General features: G+C 40.6%; 1 protein-coding gene across 1 annotated transcript in view; it reads left to right on the top strand.

The window, feature by feature from the left end:
* Positions 1–24,330, top strand: part of pcdh15b (protocadherin-related 15b) — an 831,732-nt gene that overhangs the window by 598,667 nt on the left and 208,735 nt on the right. The window contains exon 22 of the mRNA XM_059948101.1: positions 5,024–5,140. Coding sequence (XP_059804084.1) covers positions 5,024–5,140 — 117 coding nt within the window. The remainder of the gene's footprint in view (positions 1–5,023; positions 5,141–24,330) is intronic.

A 24,330-nucleotide genomic window follows, 5' to 3' on the forward strand; every position in this document is an offset into this window, starting at 1 on the left:
AACACTGACCTGCAGAATTCCTTCAGCATTTTGTGCCGGATTTCCAGCATCTGCAGAATATCGTGTGTCAGGATGTTACATTCCTATTATTCTCACCAGTGAACATATTGTGATATTGTATTATTATATAGGAGGAAGATATTGTGTCTTTTGAATGACTGTTGGTTCTCAGAGCATTCCCAACACTTATATCTGCACACTTTATTTCCCTGTCACATGTTCAATTACACCTTTCCTTTCACAATTATTTTATACTTTGCATGATAAAGATGTCCATACAGAAGGGGTGAAATACCTGGTTATAAACAGTTAGATATTGAGTTACATTTCCTCTGCGTGGCGATGACCCCAGCTGAACCCTCGGGCTGTTCTGTTTTGTTTCCTTTATTTTTCATAAGAATCATAAGCCCTCTCAGGTTAGATATCCAATTCAGTGCTAAACTAAGGAGAGCTTTGTAAATGTATCCTTCACTCTATACTCTATATTAGGCTGACAATACCCAGGAATTAAAGAGATTTGCTTTATTTTTCCTTAAGACCAGAAAACATTGGAGATGTTAGGGCATTTGGCCCACTAAATCTGCTCTATCATTTGACCAAGGCCCATCCATTTCCTTTCAAACCTATTCTCTTGCCTTCTCCCTGTTACCTTTCACGCTATGACTTATCTAGAATCTATCAACCTTTGGCTTAAATATACTCAATGACCTGGTCTCCACAGCCACCTTTACCAATGAATTCCACAGATTCACCACCCTCTGGAAAAAAAAATTCCTTCTCATTTCTGAGCTAAATGGATGTTCCTCTGGTCCTTGACTCCCCCACTAAAGGAAACATCCTTTACAAATCCACTCTATCTAGGCTCTCCACATCCAATAGGTTTCAATGAAATCCTCCCTCACTCTTCTAAATTTCAAAGCATACAGGCCCTCCTCAGTTTCCCATATGAGCCAACAGTCATCGAGCTACAGATCCAGTTCCTTAAAACGTTCTCTGAGGAGCTGCAGTTCAGTGCACCTGGTGCAGTCATGGTTATCCGGAAGGATGGAGGTCTCCCAGAATTCCCAAATCTCACACAAACGACACAACACCAACCCTGGAGTAATCCTGACCACACTAAATATGTACTAACAGAGGAGGAGTGAAGAAGAAGAAACTTACCAGATACTTATGTCTCACAAGCCTGATAAGCCAACTACTCTAACACTGGTCCACTTACACAATAGCCGGTACAACAATGGTTGCTCCATTTGTCCCTGTCTTGTTTTTATTTGCTCTTGCTAATGAATCACAATTTGATAGGGCCACTGGAAAACACCAAAAGCCTGAAAACAGTCATTTTATAAATCTCACTCATGAACCAGTGAGCAGCTTCCTCTCTTGTTCCCAGTTCATCTCACCTGTATTTGGATACCTTGAAACATACGCTTAACACGTCATTTGTGTAAATGACCAACACAGTCTGTGGATGTGCTCGGGGCAGCCCAAAGAGTCATCATGGGTCTGACATCGAGACAGCTCTCCCCAACTTACCGACCCTAAATCATATGCCTTTGGAATGTGGAAGGAAACTGGAGCACCCAGAGATAACCTGCGTGGTCACAGGAAGAACATACAAACTCCTTACAGACAACGGTGGGATTGAATCCTGATCACTGGCACCTGTAAGCCATTACGCTAAACACTATGTTAGTGTGCCAACCAAACTATGCTATTGTGGCACCCAATTTATACTGCCGTACCATCATTTCATCTGCTGGACAGGGGAGGTTTTCACTGCAAAGATTTTAGTCTGGGTTTGAATTATTGTGCTTGAGGCTGAAGGTCAGTAGTGCAAAACTGGTCAAAAATATATCTCAAATCCTCAAAGGTTCAGTTCCTTGTTCAAAAGACAGAACATCTCTAAATGTGGTTATCCAATTCAAGCCAAACAAATTACATTTGGTTTATGAGATGAAATGTGTGATTAATTTGTTGCTTTTCTCTTGGCAGATTTTTCAGTCATTATACTGTTACTAATGTTATATTTAAATGACAGAACAGTTCAAGTAGTAATTACTTGATAGCCTTAAAAAACACCTACTCTGCAATGCAGGGCTGACTCAAAGACACAAATAAACAAGAGAAGCTATTAGAAAATTGCAATCTGTTACCTAGCTTTTAGAAACATAACTTAACGGGAAAGTGTATACAATGAAATAATATGGAAATCATGTCAATGACTTGTTTTAGTTACCTAAATACTCAGTTGATTTGTTGGTCTTGTGGTAAAATTCTTAGACTCACAGCACCAAAACATTCTGGTTATTAAGTTAGTTGGCTTCGGTAAATTCCCCTGGTGTCGATGGCTGGTGAGAAAATCAGAAAGGGGCAGGTTGTTAAGGGACATGGGGTGACTAGGTTACAGAGTGCCAGAACAAAATCAATGGGTTGAATCACCTCCTTCTTAATTATAAGAAAATACAATATTCCTTCGGCCTTGGCATAAACAAAGAAGTTCAACACATAATTCGAGAAAATGTCATCAGAGTCAGCTCATTAGGACATAGCTTTAAGTTAAATGACTGACAGGAAAATTGGAGAACATTTTATCATGCCAAGTATAATGGGATCACAAAGCTTGAAAGGTTGGTCAAAAGCAGGAACCCTCATCACATTTAAAATTTACCCAGCTCAGTACATGATGTGCCATATTGTACTAAAAACTATGATCTGGGAGTTGGACGGTGGGATTCATCTGAGTCATTGTTTTTCAATGGACATGGGCTGAACTTACACCAACACACACAAAATGCTGGAGGAGCTCAGTAGGCCAGGCAGCATCTATGGAAAAGAGTAAAGTCGATGTTTCAGGCCGAGACTAATAATATTATGTTGATTGTACTCTTTTCTATAGATAGTGCCTACCCTGTGGAGTTCTTCTAGCATTTTGTGTGTGTTGCTTGGATTTCCAGAGTCTGCAGATTTTCTCTTGTTTGTGACTGAACTTACCATTTTGCTGCATGAACCAGGCGAATTTATAACTGATCAAATCCAGCATTACTTTTATACTGTTACACACTATCAACACATACATAATCTATTATTTTCATCTTTTGCCCTTTTGGTGTTTTTGCTTTAAGCTAATGAAAAAATACCCCATGCTGTTGCTATTTATATGTATAAGGACAGTTTCTGTAGTGATTATGTTCAAGCTGGAAAATACAGTGCAGAGCAAACATTAAATTTTTTTTGTAATTTATTTTTTATTGAAATTCATCATCAAACCAACATTTCTGTAAGATGTATTTCAGACATTGTACATATATATCATATAATCGTATATATCACAAATATCTACAAAGTACTTATCTGAGGTATACACTTATAGAAAAGAATGGAGAGAAAAAAAGCAAAAGGAAAGAACTATGTACAAGTAAGGAGTGATCTTTTTTTTATTTCAGATTCATTGATTTGTGAGAATAAAATCAGGCCTATGAGGCATTATGTAGTTAAACCATTTTTCCCAGTATGAATCAAATTGTTCCAGCTTATGATTAACAGATGCTGTTATCTTCTCCATTTTGTAAATGTCCATTGTAATTTCCATCCACGTATCTAAATTTGGGCTCTCCTGTGATAACCATTTCCTAGTAAGAGTCTTTTTACCAGCCACCAACAATATATTCATTAAATATTTATCTCTTTTCAACCATTCTTGAGATATATATCCAAAATATATGGTCTTACTCTCTAAGGGTATTTCATATTTAAAGATGTCTTGTAGGGTATTGTGTATCCCCCTCCAATAGTTTTTGATAACAGGGCAGTCCCAAAAAATATAATAATGATTTGCATTTTGATTTCCACAATTTCTCCAGCAAACAGGGAGGTTACTATCATATTGGGATTTCTGAGAGGGTGTAATAAAATATCTTATCAAGTTTTTCCATCCAAACTCCCTCCATTTCTGTGAACTGGTACATGTCAATTGATACCTCCATATTATTGTTCATTCTTCCTCAGATGTAATTATCCCTCCTTCCTTCTCCCATTTTGTTTTAATGTATGAGGTTGAATGTGTTTTAAGATTTGACAACCCCTTATACATGCTTGAAATGATTCTACTACCATTATCTGAATTGTATGCTTTTCTAAAGAGCTCTATCAAGCGTGTATTTGCCTTGGTCACATTTTTAAGCATCTTATTAACATATAGTCGCATCTGTAAATACCGATAAAAATCATGTTTTTCTAATAAGTGTTTCTCTTTAAGCATTTCAAAACTGAACAGTGTTCCTTCTTTCATTATGTTGCAAAGAACTGTTATTCCTTTAGCTGTCCAGTCCTTTTAAGTATTATTAGACATTCTTCCACATAGGATACGCGTGATAGGAATTAGTTGATTTTGAGAATATCAATCTAACAAAAAACAAAATTCGCTGGCAGTTAAATATGAAAAATCAAGCTTTAAATTAATTTGAAATAACTGTAATTTTGCCATTTGTCTTTGTTCATGCATTCTGAGGGCTTTGATTTGTTATGGCTTCACAGCCTCTGCTCATTTTCTGAAACCTCACACAAATAATGTCAGATGTATATGTTGACAGGTCATTTGATTGCCACAGGCAGACTTGATCCTGACTTTTCCATGTGGATATGAAGCAGTTATTCAGTAATGAATAGCAGAAGCCCCAATCATTAAGTAGTTTGTCCATTGTGTATCTGTCAATATTGTATTAACAGCTAGTTAAGCAATCAATACTTTGACCTATTAACTTAATGAAAAGGAAGTAATATATAAACTTTAGGATGAGCAATAATATGACATTACTAGATTAATCTATAATAGTCTATTGGTTGATCAGTTGAATAAGCTAATCTCAGCAATCACATACCCCCATCATGAAGAATATATTGGCTTTGATTTGACAAATAAAATTGTGATAGTATTTAGTCTCCCATTAAATATGATTTCAAATTGTTGGAATCACTTTGGTATGATTAATATTTAAACAAATAACTCAAAAATTTTCTTTTACAGGATATGAATGACTATGCGCCTGTATTTAGTAAACCTGTCTATAAAGGACTGGTGGCACCAGATGCACTCAAGGGGAGCCTTATCACTGTCGTGTCAGCTGAAGATATGGACCCTCCTGTAAGTTCCACATTCAGAAAATAAATGTTTTTGTAATTACACAAAACATTATGAAAGTTACATTATTTTATTGTAGTAAAACCTATGAGAAGTCTATTGTCTTCCTGGATGATTGAAGTTGCTAACTAACTGTGTTTGATCAATGCATTAAGTATTTGTTGAATTAAAATGTCTAATATCTTGGTATTCCTCTTCTACCAGCAGCACAACTTATCACTTATTTGGAAATAAGGAAACATTTAGATATTACTCTGTTTTTTGAACAATTCAAGGGCCCATGTAAATCCTCAATAGACATCCAAGTGATTGTAGTACTGCTTCCGAAATTGCTGGCAAGAGATCAGAACAATTTTAGTAGTCAGGATTCTGTCTGTAGGCAACTGGCATCCTGCCATTGTGTTCCATGCTCTAATTGCTCACAGTATGTGGGGTGGATGAGTCAGATGGCCCTATCACAGAAAAAAATATTCTCCAGCAAGGATTAAGTTGGCAGTTGAAGAGGGTAACACTTTGGTGGATTTAGCAATAAGGAATATGGGAAAAACTTGTTCTCATCCTGCAGCCTCATCCTGAGCTATTTTCTTTATTGCTGAGTTGCATCATTTAAGTGACCCATTTAAGAATCACCGACTGATTGGTGTTTTGCTTTGACAATGTGTATGGCACTTAGTACATTTCACATCTAACTGAAATAAAATGGCATTTGGCTCCCCATAAAGTCATATGATACTAATTTGAATAGAAATTTACACTCTGGCTTAAACTAAGGGTTGTTCTAAAATGGCCTCAAGTGAGAAATTGTTGGTAAGATAAAGTTGGTTCCTGCTGAAAATTGGGTTTGTAGTGGTGTAACTAAAATTATTTTAAAATTCGTTCTGTGTTCTTTTCTGATTCATCTCAGGGCATTCACATATGCACTTGCAGACAAAGTGAGACACTGCACACATGTTGAAGGCCACAAGTAATCACTTTATTAGAACTAGCATAAATACACTACGAAAGAAAAACAAAGGATTACTGAAGTAATACAGAAAACTATATAATACTTATCCACTTATAAAGCCAATCTCTGCAGTGTCGGAGAAAAACCACAGATCCAACAACCTTTCACACAGCCTTTTTTCTTTATCCACATATAATTTTCGTGACATATTTTAACTCTCCGACTCCTAGCACTAGCACTGGTCATTACTTAGCCTAAGACAAAACTCCTTGTACAAAGGTCTCTTTTGAACCCTTTAAGATTCTTTACAAACTATAACATAATTATCTCCTCAGAACTTTTCCATCCCTTAGCTGAGCCCCCTTATCTCTTACAACCTTCAGCCCAGGCACATAATTTAGGAAAACAAAGACACTATGTCTGTAAGGATGAAAACATTCTTCATTATCTAATCTCAGGGATGTGTCGTACACAGCTCCAGACTATCACCACATTCCAAGCTGGCACCAATTTTTCTTCAAGCTTTCATTTTATTTCTGCACATACCAAGGACAAATCGCATTAACTCTTTCCTTACAAATGGGAACAAAGCTGAGAATGATGCCTGGGACAGAGTTTCCTCTTCAGTGTATGCTAAATGTGACTGGAGTATTTATCATAAGTTTTCTGTTTTATCAATTAGGAAAACCTATCAAGTCTCCAAACTAAATAAATAGATTCCTCCCATCTAAGGATAATGTTCTTTTGAAGGCTAATGTGGATTTATTATCACTGCAGGTGATATTATTGAGGCTTGACATAGCTAAAAATGGAACACCCTTTCCATCCCAGTACATTTCTGCAATTCAGGATACTTGTATCGCTAAGCCCCACGCACCCAGTGGAGCGGGCGGACTGTGGCGGGACAGCACCTTATTGGCTGGGGGCTGCCCAGCTTGAGGCGGGCGGTAGCTGTCCAGTGAGCCCCCATGGCCTCTCCCTCCGTCGAACGCAACCCCTGGTGCCTTGCTCTATGCCTATCGAGCGCAGGCTCATAACCGGTGGACTGCTGCTTTCCGCGTTTTGCCACTGCGGTGAGGCGACGCTGGAGTGCTGCAAGACATGAGAGACTGCAACATTGTCACCCTCTATAAGAACAAGGGGGACAGAAGCGATTGTAACAACTACAGAGGAATCTCGCTGCTGAACATCGTTGGGAAGGTCTTCGCCCACGTGGTCCTGGGCAGACTACAGAAAATCGCCAAAAGGGTATACCCCGAATCTCAGTGCGGTTTCAGGTCAGAACGTTCCACAATCGACATGATCTTCTCTCTTCGACAGCTGCAAGAGAAGTGCCGAGAGCAAAGACAACTGCCCTACGTCGCTTTCATCGACCTCACAAAGGCATTCGACCTTGTTAGTAGAGACGGCTTGATTAAAAACCTCGCCAGGATTGGTTGTCCTCCGAGGCTCCTCAAGATCGTCCAATCGTTTCATGCAGATATGAAAGGTGTCATTCAATTTGACGGCTCTTCTTCAGAGGCTTTCAACATCTGCAGCGGTGTGATGCAGGGCTGTGTGCTTGCTCCCACCCTGTTTGGCATCTTCTTCGCAGTCATGCTGAAACATGCGTTTGGAACTTCAGCCGATGGAGTTTACCTTCATACCAGATCAGTCAGAAGGCTGTTCAATCTGTCCCGACTGAGGGCAAAATCCAAGGTCGGTGAAGTACTCATCAGAGACATGCTGTCTGCAGAAGACGCAGCGTTGGCGACACACTCTGAAGAGCAACTGCAGCGACTTATGGACAACCTCTCAAGAGCCTGCCAGGAATTCATCCTAACCATTAGTCTGAAGAAGACCAATGTGATGGGCCAAGGCATTGAACAACCCCCCCATCATCAACATCAACAATTACGAGCTGGAGGTAGTCCACAAATTCACATACCTCGGCTCCACCATCACGGACAGCCTCTCCCTGGACTCCGAGATCAACAGGCGGATCGGACGAGCAGCCAGCACATTCGCCAGGCTGACCAAGAGAGTCTGGGAGAACAGAAAGCTAATTACGAACACCAAAATTGCAGTCTACAGGGCATGCGTCCTCAGCACAGTGCTCTACGGCAGTGAGACCTGGAGCCTGTACTCCAGGCAGGAGCGACGTCTCAACGCCTTCCACCTTCACAGCCTGAGACGCATTCTAGGCATCAAATGGACCGACTGAGTCACCAACACCGAAGTCCTTACCCGCGCCCAGTTTCCCAGCCTCTTCACCCTTCTCCAACAACGCTGACTCCGCTGGCTGGGACACGTACATCGCATGCCAGATGGGAGGGTTCCGAAAGACCTACTGTACGGGGAACTGACCACCGGCAAGAGAGCACGAGGACGTCCTCATCTTCGTTTCAAAGACGTCTGCGAAAGGGACATGAAGTCAATTGACCTGGACGTCAAAAGATGGGAAGACGTCACGAACGATCGCTCACACTGGAGACGAGAACTACACAGAGGGCTGGAGCGAGGAGAAGACAAACTGAGGCTTGCCGCCGAGGAAAAGCGCGCTCGCCGAAAAGACAACAACACGGCAACATTGGAGGAGAGCGTCTTCAAATGCAATCGCTGCAACCGAGACTGTCACTCTCGTGTGGGCCTGTACAGCCACAACAGACGCGGCACCACCATCAGCAGCTGAATCAAAACTCTCCAGGCGCAGATCCATGGTCTCTCAAGACCGACGGATGCCACACACACACACTTACTTTCCGAGACAGGGTGGAAAGTGCCTGGAGCATGCTGTCAGGGGTGGAGATCGCTATTCTCAAATCATAAAAAGCCAGTATATGGTTTAACAAAGGACCAAGGTTAAACCGGATGGTACAGCCAGTTCTTAAATGAACATAACCCATGTTGTTCCTTTGTTTAAGAAGGGTGAAACCCAGAAATCACAGGCTGGTAAGCCTTTTAAGATTCTTAGGGAGAATCTTATAAGTAGAATGTGTAAGAAATAGTCATCATGGCTTTGTGTGGGAGTGGTTCAGTCTCACAAATTTAATTTGAATTTTTTGAGGAAGTACTGAAGATGATTCATGAGGGTAGGACAGTGGATGTTCAATACATGGAATTTAGTAAAGCATTTACAAAGTTCCTCATAGTAGTACTGAAGGATGCAGACAATTAAGTCACATGGGATCCATGGTGAGGTGGTACGTTAGATATACATTTGGCTTGATGCTCTGGAGGAAATGACTTAGCTATATCTCTCACAATATTAAGTATTTCTATGAGGTCACCCCTCATACTCCTGTGATGCAAGGAATAAGGTCGTAAGACAAAGGAGCAGAATTTGGCCATTTGGCCCATCAAGTATAAGAGATGCATCTAAGATTGAATGAAAACCTAGACTAGCATTACCTCTCCCTTTAACATGAGCCCTCTCATCCTGGTAACATTCTCGTAAACTTTTTGGACTCTTTCCAGTTTAACTGATTTTTTTCATAAAAAGGGTTATCAAAACTGTATACAGTAATCCAAGTGCAGCCTCACCAATCACTTGTGTATATGTCCCAATTCCTATACTCCATGCCTTGAATGATGTATTCCAAATGCCTTTTTTCCCACGTTGTCTATTTAAGACTTTACCTTCAATGAATTACACACTTGTATCCCTGTGACCCTCTGTTCCTTAACAATACCTAGTGCTTTACCATTCAGTGTATAAATCCTATAAAGATTTGACTTTCCAAAATACATCACTTCACTCTTATATTGAAATCTACTTTCCATTCCTTGGCCCACTTTCCTAATTGATCTCCTGTAATCTGCGCTAATCTTCTTCACTATCAACAACACCTCCTAATTTTGAGTCATCTGCAAAATTTACTTAACAAGCCTTGTGCATTTGCATCCAATTCATTTACTATATATAAATAACAAATAATAAAGTTCCCAACACTGACCCTTTAGCACACCACTAGTCACCAGCTTCCATTCTGAAAAGCAATCTTCAACCAGCGCACTCTACTTCCCACAACCAGGGCCAATTTGAATTCACCTACAAGATCTCCCTAGATTCCATGGGACCTTACCTCTTCAAAACACTCTAAAAGGTATTTCAAGGGTTATCCTAGGGATTCTGTCTATGAAAATGCTGGTAGATTCTGTCCCTCAGAATCCCCTGCGGTAACTTCCCCACTGCTCATGTCAGGCTGGCAGGCCTGTCTTATCTTTTGAAATAATAGAACACCCATAGCCACCTAACATTTTCAGGATCATCACCAGTGGCTAGTGATAAAGCAAATATCATCACAGCAGTCTCTGTAATTTCCTTTCTGGCCTCCCGGAAAGTCCAAGAATACGCTCGGTCAGGCCCTGTAGATTTATCCATCCTCATGCACTGTAAGCATGTAAATACCTTCTTTCTGGTAATATGAATATCCCCTAAAACATCTCCATGCTTCTCTTATCTGAAGAGAATGATGTTCTCTTCAGTGAACACTGAGAAGAAATATTCATTAAAATTCCACATCTCCTGTGGTTCAAGATGGCCCCACTCAACTCTAAGGTAACTTACTCTCTCCCCAACCACTCTTTTACTATTAATATACTGTAGCTATAGAGTGGAAAGTTGACAGTAAATAGCATGACCTTTTGGATCTTTGATGCACAGATGGATTTGTGGTACAAACCTGAGAGTGACAACAGAAGTAGATGGGATGGTATAGAAGATGTACAGCATGATTGCCTTTGTCAGAACATTGAGTATAAAAGTTAGAAAGCCATATTGAAGCTGTAAAATACATTGCTTTGACTATGTTTGGAGTATTGTGTGCTATTCTGGTTACCATAGGTAGAATGTGGAGTGCTTAGTGAGTTTGCAGAAGATTTTTCCTGGATTGGAGTGTAGCTAGAAGTATAGATTGGACAAATTTGTATTTTTTTTTATGGAGCATCAGAGGCTGAGGAGTGACCTGATAAACGTATATACGTGTATGAAAGGGTTAGATAGGGTATATAGCTAGTCTTTTTCCCAGATTAGAAAAACACAAGTACTGGAGGGCATAGACTTATAAAGTGAGATGGTTAAAGTTTAAAGGAGATTTGTGAGGCAAGTGGAGAACATAAGGTGCCAAAAAATACACAGCCAGGGGAGGTGGTAGAAGTATATACGTAGCAAAGTTCAAAATACATTTGGACAGTGACATGAACAGACAGAAATAAGAAGGATACAGACCATGTGCAGGCAAATAGGATTAATTAGATTAGCTTTATGGTTGGTGGTAACATTGTGGGTTGAATGGCCTGTTCCTGAGCTGTGATGTTCTATATTCATTTTTACTGCAGGACCCACTGTTGTAATTAAGTAGATAGAATAATTCAAGTGATTATGACATTCTGTTGTCTGCTTCTTACAATTTTCAGATTGTCAGGTTGATTTGATTCCATCTGACAAGACTTTTTTTTACATGTTATTCACTAAAATACAACTAATCTCACCTTCATAAAGAAATAAGACAATTTTTACAGGACTTTTATTAGGTTAGTCTTTCATGTTCATAGCTTGGCTGACTACTTCATGTTTACATAGAACAAATATGGTGAAAGAAAATATGATAAGTTCAGAGCACAGAATTAGCCATGAATAAAATAGGATCTTTTTAAACTAATCAGATATTTGGACAGAGTAAATATTTGTTGAGGATCACATTCTTATGAAAGCCAATTTCTTTGTTGTATATTACAGAACTTTAAAATATAACATTAGGGTGGTCTCACTTTGTGAAAATAATTTCCATTTAATCTAACTGGCATCAGAGTGACACATGACCATGTGACCATAAGACATAGGAACAGAATTAAGCTATTTGGCCAATCTAGTCTGCTCCTCCATTTGAACATGGCTGATTTAATTTCCCTCTCAACCTCATTCACCTGCCTTTTCCCCTTAACTTCTGAAGTCCTTTCTAATCAAGAGCCATATTAAGCTCTGCTTTAAATATACCCAATGCTTTGGTTTCCACAGATGTCTGTGGAGATGAAGTCCACAAGTTCACCACTTGTGAAAGAAATTACTCTTTGTTTCTCTTCTAAAGGGAGGTCCTTATATTCGGAAGTTGAGGATGTGCCCTCTGGTCCTTGATTCTCCCACTATAAAAAACGTCCTCTCCACATCCACTCTTTATAGTCAGTTTCAATGAGACTTCCCCTTATCCTTCTAAACTCCAGAGCCATCAGACACTCATTATACATGAACCCATTCATCCTTAGGATAATTTTCATAAACCACTTCTGGACACTGTCCAAGCACATCCTTCCTTTAATATGGGGCAGAAAACCACTCAAAGTACTCCAAAAGTGGTTTCACCAATACTTTTAAATCCTCAGCATGATATCATTGCTTTTTTGTTCTAGTTTTTTTGAAATGAATGCTTACAGCATGTTGCCTTCCTTACTGCCTACTCAACCTGTAAGTTAACTTTTAGGGAATCATGCAAATATAATGCTTTGGCTATGCTGTAGGTACTTTGTTTTAGCAGTTCTGTAAGAGCAATCTGTTCTGTTTTAGCATCTTTGGGTTGGAGATAAAGAAAATGGACCTTGTTGTTCCACTTAGGAATGTTACGTCAGCCAATCAGGATGGTGGAATTGGAAGAAGGTTCTAGAGAACACTGGGTGGGAAGGTTTTGGTGATGCACACAGGTATGGGTCAAGGTCTTTATGACAGGAGCTGGGAGAAGACAGGAGGGAAGGTGGTTGAGAATGCCATCCTTGTTGCACAAGGTGCTTTGTGCAGATGAATGCCTTCAAGGAAGAAGGACCAATACTCCCGTGGGGGAGCCCGTTAGTTTGGGATGGAGTTTGAGTGACATTCGGTATATGGTGTGTGCTTTAATGCAGACTATGGGTCCAGTGCATGAGTTAGAGACAACTTACAAGATGAAATCCAACTTAAGTGCACATTTGGGCTGGGTTATCTGTAATGGGCCCTTCTTTTTTTTCCCATTAGTTGTTTGATAAAGCTGAAATTTGTAAATGTCTTTGCTTTATAATTGTATGTGGTGTACAATCTGTTATTTCTTGTTGAAGGCTAATTGCTTGGGGGCCGTATTCACATAGTATTTGCACAGATCAGGGTTTGGGTGGTCAAGACATCCCATCTTCCTAGTTTTGGTGAGACTCAAGTCATACCGACCCTAGAGGTACAGAATTTGAGGAAGGTGGTTTTCTCACTGCTGAGTCCAGTGGCTGTTACCAAGAGGCTAACGAGTTGCATCTCTGAAGACACCCAGTAAAAGGGGATTTCACTAAGAGCTTATATATCCCTTTGTACCTCCAATTCCTGAACTCTCTCCCCATTTAGAAAATAGTCCTGCCTTCATTCCTTCTACCAAACGTATTATCATATACAGTTGTAAGAAAAAGTTTGTGAACACTTTGCAATTACCTGATTTTCTGCATTAATTACTCATAAAACATGGTTTGCTTTTCATCTAAGTCACAATAATAGGCAAACACAATCTGCCTAAAGTACTAACACACAAACAATCATACTCCTTCTCATCATTACTGAGCACACCATTTCTACACCATAGTCTACTTCCAAAAAAGCATTTGAACCTCTGGGGTAATGCCTTCTACAAAAGCTATTTGGGCTCAGGTGTTACAATCAATCAGTTGAGATTGGATGTTTGGATTGTAGAGGTGCCCTGCCCTTTAAAAAAAAGACACACAAAGTCAGGTTAGTGACAGAGCCTGTGCTTTTCAAGAAAGATCTTTTTATGTGCACCATGCCTCGATCAAAACAACTTTCAGAGGAACTTAGAAGGAGTATTGTAGAGATGCATGAAGCCAGAAAAGGCCAAAGAAGCATTTCTAAAGATCTGAGTGTTCAGCAGTCTACAGTAAGAGAAACTGTCTCCAAATGGAGGAAATTCAGTATTGTTGCTACCCTGGGTGTCCTGCACAGATCACACCAAGAGCACAATATGCAATGATAAAGGAGCTGGAAAAGAATCCAAGGGTAACAGCAGAGGTCCTGCAGAAATCTCTAGAACTTGCTGAAGTCTCTGTTCAAGTGCCCACTGTAAGAAAAGCACTGAACAATAATGATGTTCATTGAAGCACACCATGGAAGAAATCTCTGCTCTCCAAAAAAAACCATTGTTGCGCATCTCAGGTTTGCAAAGACCACCTGGATATTCCACAATGCTTCTGGGATAATGTTCTGTAGACAGATGAGACAGAAGTGGAATTTTCTGGCAGAAATGCACACTGCTATGTTTAGAGGGAAAAGAACACTGCACACCAATATGAAATCCTCAACGGTGAGGCATGGTGGAAGGAGCATCATAGTTTGGGGCTGCTTTGCGACCTCAGGGCCCTGACAGTTTGCAATCATTGAGGGAACAATGAATTGAAAATTGTATCAAAACATTTCATAGGAGAATGTCAGGGTAGTGTTCTGTCACCAGAAGCTTAATATAAGCTAGATGATACAATAAGACAATAATCTGAACCACAAGAGTAAATCAACAACAGAATAGTTTAAGAAGAAGAAAATTCGTGTTTTGAAATGGCTGAGTCAGAGTCCAGATCTTAACCCAATTGAGATGCCATGGCATGACCTGAAGAGGGCTGTTCATGCAAGGTATCTCAGAAATATTGACGAATGAACTGAAAGATTTTTGTATGGAGGAATGGTCTAAAATTCCTCCAAGCTGATGTGCAGGACTGATCAATAGTTATCAGAAATGTTCGGTTAAAGTTATTGCTGTTCAAAGGGGCCACACCAGTTACTGAAAGCAAAGATTCACATACTTTTGCCACCAAATACTTTTGACACCAAATTGGATCATTTTTCTCAATTAATAAATGAACAATATCATGCTTTTTGTGTTATTTATTTAAGTGGGTCTTCCTTATCTAGTTTTAGGACTTTCATCAAGATCTGATCATGTTTTAAGTCATATTTATGCAGAAATAGAGAAAATTCTAAATATTTCACAAACTTTCTAGCATTCCCTTTGCTGCGTTCCATTTGCCATTTCTTTGCCTATTCTCCCAACATGTCCACGTCCTTCTGCTGACTTCCTCCTGCCTCAGCATTTATTGCCCTCCTGTCTATCTTTGTATCATCCATAAAGTTGGCTACAAACCCATCAATTCCATCATCCAGATCGCTAACATATCACTACTGACCACTATGGAATACCACCAGTCACCAACAGCCAACCAGAAAAGGCCCCCTTTATTCCTAGTCTTTGCCTTCAGCATATCAGCCAGTCTTTTATCCATAGAGCAGCTGTTATAAAGCCCCAGTGACCGATTTCAGTCCTGACTTCTAGTATCGTCTGTATGGAGTTTGCAAGCTTTCCCTTTGACCATGTAGGTTTCCTCCAGGTGCTCCAGTTTCTTCTCATATCCCAAACCTGTGAACTACTAGGCTAACTGTCCACTGTAAATTTCATCTAGTTTGCTAGTGAATGGTAGAATTTGGGGTGACTATACCTCTTCCCACCCTATCACTGAAAAATTGCTATTCCCTTCTCTCGATTCCTCTGCCTCCACCACATCTGTTCTCAGGATGAGGCTTTCCATTCTAGAGCATCTGAGATGTCCTGTTTTTACAAAGAACAGGGGTTCCCTTCCACCACCATCAATGTTGTCCTCACCCACATCTCCTTCATTTCCTGCACATCCCCCCACACCGCATCCTTCCACCGCTATAACAGGGATAGGGATTGACTTGACCTTACATAACACCCCATGACTCTCTGTATCTAGCACATCATTCTTCATAAGTTCTGCTATCTTTAACTGGATCCTACCATCAAGCACATATTTCCTCTTTCCCCTGCCCCCCACCCTTTCCACTTTCTGTAGGGAATACTTTTCCATTCATCCCTACCCACTGATCTCCCACCTGACACTTAACCCTGAAGGTGTGACAAATGCTACACCCGCCTCTACACTCCTCCCTCACCACCATTCAGATCCTGATTCAGATATATTGACCACATGTACATCGAAACATAGTAGTGAAATGCATTGTTTGCATTAACTACCAACACACCCAGTGATGTGTTAGGGCAACCAGCAAGTGTCACCACACATTCCGGCAGCAAAGTAGCATGCCTACAATGGCATAGCACGCTCACTAACAGTCCTTCCAGGTGAGGTGATACTTTACCTGTGTGTTATGGTCATCTATTGTATCCAGCACTTCCAGTGCAGCTTCCTCTACGTCTGTGAGATCCGAGGCAGCTTGGGGTTAAGCATTGTCAAGTACCTTCACTCGATCCACTGCAAAAGTAGGAGGTCCTGGTGGCTAGCCATTCAATTAGACTTCCCATTCCCATTCTGACATCTGCCTGCCCATGTTCCCTCTATTGTCATTATGAGGCCACACTCAGGTTGGAGGAGAAAAACCTCATATTCCATCTGTGTAGCCTCCAACCTGATAGCATGAACATTGATTTTTCCATCTTCCAATAATTTCTCCTCCCTCCTTCCTTCTCCATTCCCTTTTCCGACTGCCCTCTCACCCCTTCTCTTCTCACCTGCTCATTGCCTGCCTTGGATCCCCATCCTTCTTCCCTCTCTTCCATGGTCCACTGTCCTCTCCTATTAGATTGCCTCTTCTTCTTCATCCCTCTACCATCTATCACTCCCCACTTGTCTACTTCATTCTCTCTCCCTCCACCCACCCATCTTCCCCCTCACCTGGTCTCACCTGTCACCTGCCAGTTTGTACTTCCCCTCCTCCCATTTTCTTATTCTGGCCTCTGTTCACTTCCATTCCAGTCCTGATGAAGGGTCTCAGGGCAACACATTGAATGTTTATTCCCCTCCATAGGTGCTGCTTGACTTGCTGAGTTCCTCCAGCACTCTGTGCATATTGCTTAAGATTTCCAGCTTCAGCAGAATCTCTTATGTTTAGAATTTGCGGTTAGTTTGAACGAAGTGTGTAATAAAATAAAATATGACCTTTGTTGACTTAGTATAGATGGGTATGTTAGTTGGTGCAGAAAAGCTGTATGACCCTTTGTTAATCTGACTTCTGCCCCGATCATTTCCTTTTAATTTTTTTCTTTCTCAAGTATTTATTTGCCTTCTTTTAGAAGCTCCTGTGTGTTCTTGAATCTGACCTGATTTTGCAAAAGCATTCAGAATATTGGCAACTCTTCTCATTAGTATAAAAATCTTTTAAGTTCTTACGTTGTAGATCACATCATAACCTTAAATTCCTACACAATAATCACTGCTCTGCTTTTTCTTTAATCTGTACAAAATCCCTTTCATATTAAACAAGCTTCAACATCTGTCCTGCTGGCTTTGCGGAGAAGCGAGCATCTGTTGGTCATTAGGTCAAATCTTTTTGGAAAAATCAAAAGAAGTTCACATCATTGTAAATAGATAAACTAGCCAGGAAGCTCGGGTAATTAAGAGAAACAACATGAATTTAAGAACTTGCCTGTCACATTATGCTTATTTGCCTTTTGCCTCACAGAAATGATGTCTCACCTTTAGCTCCTGTAGGCATTTGCTGGATTTGCACATTAATTGTCCATTAAACTCACTGCAGAAAGTTGCGTCTTATAATTAACAGTCTAGGTTAATGTGATAATTATTAATGCAACACTAAATAAGCCCTCTGGCTGAGAAGGGAATTGTGCAATTGAGATGTGCAATCAGTAATTCTTCTTGGAGATTTTAAACCTTTCAATTTATAATATTTTAACGATTTATTACTTTTTGTATATTGTAAACCAATCTTTTGTATCTTGATTTCCCTAATTAATGTCCAATTTGCCTTTCTTTTCTGATTTTTGCAAATCTGTATTAAATATTAAATTTTATTGGTTTAGCTCTCAGGAGTTCAGTTTTTGATCCATTATTTCAGGAATTTCCCAGGTAACTATTTGCCTATTAACAGTTCATAGGTGTGTTGTATAGGGAAATGCCTAACTAATGAAGCATGCCATGAGATTACTCCTACAAGATTTGACACTGATGCACCATCAATAACTCACTCTGAGACGTAAGGTGAGATATCGGCTTTTATTGACTGGGAGAAGGAACCAGGAGTGAGTGACCATCATACTACGTCCTGGAGACAGATAGAGAGCATAGGCTTCAGATCACCTTTATACAGGGGTCTGTGGGAGGAGTCACAGGAGCAGTCAGCAAGGGCATGTCCAGACAGGCACACGTAGTTCACCACAGACACCATTTCAGTTCCTAGACTTTCCATTGGCTTTTGGCCTGAGGAAGAGACCTAGGTTTGAAACTTTACCTGATTGACCTGCTCTAGTGAAGATGCTGGAAATCCATGCAACACACACACAAAATGCTGGTCCTGATGAATGGCCTTGGCCCAAAATGTTGACTGTACTCTTTTCCATAGATGCTGCCTGGCCTACTGAGTTCATCCAGCATTTTGTGTGCGTGTTGCCTAAGCTTTTTCTGCAATTTTGCTTTTGTTTCAAAATTCCCAAATTCAACATTGATTTTGATTATTCTACACTTTCTCTGTGATATTAACAAGAGTCTTGTCTCAATTTTCTACTTTTAACTATGGAAATGTTGGGCTTTTTGGGCACATCTTCCCCAGCGTTGTCCTCTAAGTTGCTAGCAGCTCCATTTTAGGTTAATGGCAAGATGAATGAATGAGCAGAAGCTTGCAATTTCCCAGCCAGTACCCTTTGTAATTGTCACTCACCTGAAGGAATCAGCTGTGAAATGGGAAATATGTTTATTTGTTGATTAAGGAAGTCAGAAATACAGTATCAAGTACGTGAGCTAAGATGGAAGTTTTCACTTAAAGTAATATATTTAAATATTTTATATATTAATAATGCTGCTTTATTATTCTCACAATGCAACTCAGTTAATTAGTCTTAGGAGGACTTATCCAAGCCAATGTAAGTAATTAGCCAAAATGTATCCTCCTTTCAGTGATGGCTCTTCATGGAACTTATAGCTAACTGTCTATCTTACTTTAGGTTGTTTCTGATCTCTGAGCCTGCATATTGAAGCTCAGATGTTGGATAAGCTTATCGGATCTTCTGTACTGCTGCTGGTCTAGCCAGAGTTCAGCAGTGATGTACAAACACTGTGAGCAGAGAGGCCAGATGCACTTTGCATCCAGCTCCTCAGTTTTTCTGCAAGGCTTGACAGAGAAGCCTCATCACTCCCATCAGAGAGGAGGTACAGGAGCCTGAAGACACACACTCAACATTTTAGGAACAAGTAGTTCCCCTCTGCTAATATATTTCTGAATGATCCAAGAACTCATGAACACCTCACTATTCTTCTTTTTCACTCTTTATTTATTGTATTTTTTCATAGTAACTTGCAGCATTTTTTTTATTGTGCTCTGTAATGCTGCCACAAAACAACAAATTTCATGACATACGTCATTGTAGATGTCCTGATTCTGACTCTGAGGCACAAAGCCACTTACTTGAATGGGGTCACAAATGCCTATGTAAAATGTTATAGGAAGGCAAGTGGTTTACTTATTTTTTATTAAAATAAACATACTTAGTATTTTATTTTATTCTAGCTACTATGACTTTCAGCTGCCTTAAATTATATTTTAGTTTCTATGTTATTTTAATATCATCTGTTTGAACAAAGCAAATCAAGATGTCACAAATGAAAGGCAATCATTCAGTAGGATGCAAGTGTCAAAAATTGGAGAACTGATTCTGGTCAGGCCACCTGAGTATTGCATTAATTTCTGGCCACCGATTTAGAAGAAGAATGTGGGGGGTTTGGGAGGGTGTAAAGGAGGTAGACCAGGAAGTTCCTTGATTAAAGGGCATGTGCTTTATGAAGAGATTGGACAAACTAGGATAGTTTTCGCTAGAGTGACAGAAGCTGAGGAGAGAAATTTAGAGTAGAGAGCAACAAGAGGTTCTGCAGATGCTGGAAATCTTGAGCAAAATGCTGGAGGAACTCAGCAAGTCAGGCAGCATTTTGGGCTGAAACCCTTCATCAGGATTAAAGAGATGGTATCTTTTTCCCAGAGTTGAAATGTCTCGTGATGGAAGGCATGAACTTGAGATGAGAGGGTTCATTTGAAAGGAGATGTGCAGGGCAAGTTTTTTTTACAGAGAGAGAAATGGGTGGCTAGGATGCACTGCAGGCATGATGGTGGATGCAGATAACATAGAGGTGTTTAAGAAGCTCTTAAATAGGAGGGATATGGACCAACTGCAGACTGAAAGGGGTTAGTTTAATTAGTCATCAGTTTCATTATTTTGACACAACTTTGTGTGCTGAGATGTCACACAAAGTTCCCTGTGTTCCCTGTTCTATATTCTCTGTTCATTGAATTTGGAGGTTGTTGAAGGAACTCCTTTCCTGGGTTTGGAGAGAAGGGACAAGAGGAGAATTGTGAAAACTTAAGTGGGTACTTTAATGGCAACACCCAGTCTTGTGTAGATTCAGCTTATACTTTAATGGACGCTCTGACTTTGATATGATATTGATCACACAATGACTGGGTAAACATGTTAAAATGGTGCAGGCCACCACTTCGGTACAGGAAAGAAATTCAAGAGTCAGGATAATTATTCTTCAGTGCACGAATATAAGGGAGAATGAAATGATTATTACTCCAGATCTGATACAGCATAAAAACACAATAACCATAAAAGCACAATAAATACAAATATAAAAGCAAGCTTATAAAACACAATGTACAAGTATCTGTTGATTATGGTCGTGTATTAGCTCATACATAAATTGATTGTATGTACATAAATTGACACTAGGTACAGGAGTATCTGAACGTAAGGTGACTGATAGGAGATGATAAAGTGACAAAGCTGACTCTTGGCAAGAAGAACTCTTCTAGGTAGCAAGAGGGAATATAAAAATCAGTGAAAAAGTGAATGTGACGGTGTAGGTATGAAGAATGGAGTGTAAGTGTAAAATGACAGTGCGTAACAAGATGAAGGGTGCTCAGGGCCTGTGGAGATGAGTGGCTGATGTGGATGTGGTGGTGGTGAGGGGGTGTGGTGGAGTGTGTTAATGGACACTAAGCTCTGTTCAAATCTCTCTGTAAGCTTTAAACTGGACTTAACAATGCTGTTAACAATGTGCATATTCTTCTCAGCTTACCTATAAGTGGATCAGGCATTTTATGTGAACACCAACCTGTGTCAATGAAGGTATCAATGTATTCAACAGCTCACTGTCTAGGGAGATGGTGCCTTTCCCCTGCCCTATTTTGAGAATTGTTAAACCCAGTGAACTCACATGTATATCTGCCCCTAAATTCAGCTTCAATATCAGACAATGAAGGAAATAGTCTCTTCAACCCACCAAGTCTATGCCAACTGCCAAACCCCTATTTACACTGATCCCATTTATTGTCCTTGTCATAATCAACTCATCCCAGATTCTACCACTCACTACACGACAGGAGCAGGACTGGAGATAAAAAAAGATGAGGAGTAGATTTAAAAGGTGGGGGAAGGGGAGGAAGAAGCACAAGTTGTTAGGTGAAACCGGGAAGGGGAGGGGTGAACTAAAGAGCTGGGAGGTTGACTGGTGAAAGAGATACAGGGCTGGAGAAAGGGAAGTCCAATAGGAGAGGACAGAAGAAGAAAGACATAGAAGAAAGAAAAGGGGGGAGGAGCACTAGAGAGAATGATGGGCAGGCAAGGAGATAAGGTGAGAGAGGGAAAAGGGAATAAGCAAGTACTACACCTGTCCCTCTCCTTCACTATTCCCCATCCCTTTTTCCCTCTCTCACTTTATCTCCTTGCCTGCCCATCACCTCCCTCTGGTGCTCCTCCACCCTTTTCTTTCTTCCATGGCCTTCTGACCTCTCCTATTAGATTCCCCCTTCTCCAGCCCTGTATCTTCTTCACCAATCAACTTCCCACCTCTTTCCTTCAGTCCTCCCTCTCCTGGTTTCACCTATCACCTTATATTTCTCCCTCCCCTCTTCCCCCACTTTCAAATCTACTCCTCATCTCTTTTTCCCAGATCTGCTGAAGGGTTTTGGCCAGAAATGTCGACTCTTTTAGTTAGTTCCTCCAGCATTTTGTGAATTTTGCTTGTGTATGTTTTAATGGACATCAAACTATGCAAATATAAATATAAGTAAGTTGCAATAAATAACAAGCATGAAATAACAAGAGTCCTTAAAGTGAGGCACCCACAAAATGCTGGAGGAAGTTAGCAGGCCAGGCAGCATCTATGGAAAAGAGAACAATTGGCATTTCAGGCTGAGACCCTTCAGCAGGATTGGAGACAATTGATTGTGGGAACACAGAAGTAGAATAAGTGTAGTTATCCTCTTTTGTTCAAGAGCCTGATGTTTGGGGGTTAGTAACTGTTCTTGCACTTGGTGGTGCAAGTCCTGAGGCACTTGTATCATCTACTTGATGGCAGCAGTGAGAAAAGTGCATGACCTGGGTGGTGAGGATCTTTAATGACAGATCACAACACACACAAAATGCTGGTGGAACACAGCAGGCCAGGCGGCATCTATAGGGAGAAGCACTGTTGATGTTTCGGGCTGAGCCCCTTCGTCAGGACTAACTGGAAGGAAAGATACTAAGAGATTTGAAAGTTGGTGGGGGGGGGGAATGTGAAATGATAGGAGAAGACCGGAGGGGGTGGGATGAAGCTAAGAGCTGGAAAGGTGATTGGCAAAAGTGATACAGAGCTGGAGAAGGGAAAGGATCATGGGACAGGAGGCCTAGGCAGAAAGAAAGGGGGAGGGGAGCACCAGAGGGAGATGGAGAACAGGCAGAGTGATGGGCAGAGAGAGAGAAAAAAAACAAACAACTAAATATTTCAGGGATGGGGTAAGAAGGGGAGGAGGGGCATTAACGGAAGTTAGAGGAGTCTTTGTTCATGCCATCAGGTTGGAGGCTACCCAGACGGTATATAAGGTGTTGTTCCTCCAACCTGAGTGTTGCTTCATCTTGACAGTAGAGGAGGCCATGGATAGACATATCAGAATGGGAATGGGACGTGGAATTAAAATGTGCGGCCACTGGGAGATCCTGCTTTCTCTTGTGGACAGAGCTTATGACAGTGTTACATGTAAACATGCCCAATATTTAGGAGAGTTGTACCAATGATGTACAGGGCCACTATCTTTTGTAGGATTTTCCACTCAGAGGTATTGGTGCCATACCAGGCTGTAATGCAGCCAGTCAGCACATTTTCCACCACACATCTATAGAAGTTTGCCAAGGTTTTTGATGACATGCCAAATCTCTGCAGACTCCTGAGGAAGTAGATTCAGTATAACCAAGGATCATCTTAAGAATACTTTTAGGAAAGGATTTACATACTTTGAAATGCATTCAAAACGTTGTAAAGCCTTGGTTAAAATTCTTTCACTGTGAGAGAAATGAATGATGCTTTGTGGGCATGCTGGTGTAGTACTAGATACTTCTGCCACATACTTTTGGAAAGGTGGGTTAGACCCGGACCTCAGGGGCTCTCTGTGACTAGACAAGTTTCTGCTGCGATTTCTGGTTTCCTCAAAAATCCCAAAGCTGTGGTTATTTGGCAACTGTTTATGTAAATGATCAGAGAATCAAAGGGGAGTGGACAGACATATGAAGGGAAATAAATAGCTGGATTATAGGAAAATCTGGAGAAAGGGAATAGGACTGATGGGATTACAGCGATGGGAGTTAATTGAGCCAGTGGGTTGAATAGCTTCTTTATGTGTTGTAATAAGTTAGGAAGTGATGCAGCTTCCTCATTCACCCAAAAATACAGGCAGGGTCTTATTTATAAGCAACAGATTGGCATCTCTGTCTGCGTAAAGCTCCTTCTCCATTCCAGCAGGTTATGCATCTAAGTTGTGTGCTCTATGGTGAAAAGTGGACGAGTCAAACCTTCTGAATCACTGCAATCCACTAAACTAAGACTACCACTGTGGACTGGACATTAACAACTGTGATCTATATCATTGGATGTACAATGTTTCAAGGAAAAACTGTGAGATTTCTGACATGACATTTCCTTCCATGACAATTGCCATTGATAGGTTCATTGACAGGATGTCAAGCTGATTGGCAGCTCAGGTGAAAAGCATCCTAGATTAAGCTTGGCTGATGGCTTAGCAAATTGGCATCAGGCCTTTGACAGTCTGGGGAGTATTAGAAAGGTAGTCTCACACTGGAGAAGGTCTGATGCTGAGGGCATGTGGGAGAGAACGGCGTTTACCATTCACTTGAGCTGCCCTTTCGTTCTGTGACCTATTGCACACACTGAGGCCTAATAA

Source organism: Hypanus sabinus, chromosome 22 (genome assembly GCF_030144855.1).
Source record: "Hypanus sabinus isolate sHypSab1 chromosome 22, sHypSab1.hap1, whole genome shotgun sequence".
NCBI lineage: Eukaryota > Metazoa > Chordata > Chondrichthyes > Myliobatiformes > Dasyatidae > Hypanus > Hypanus sabinus.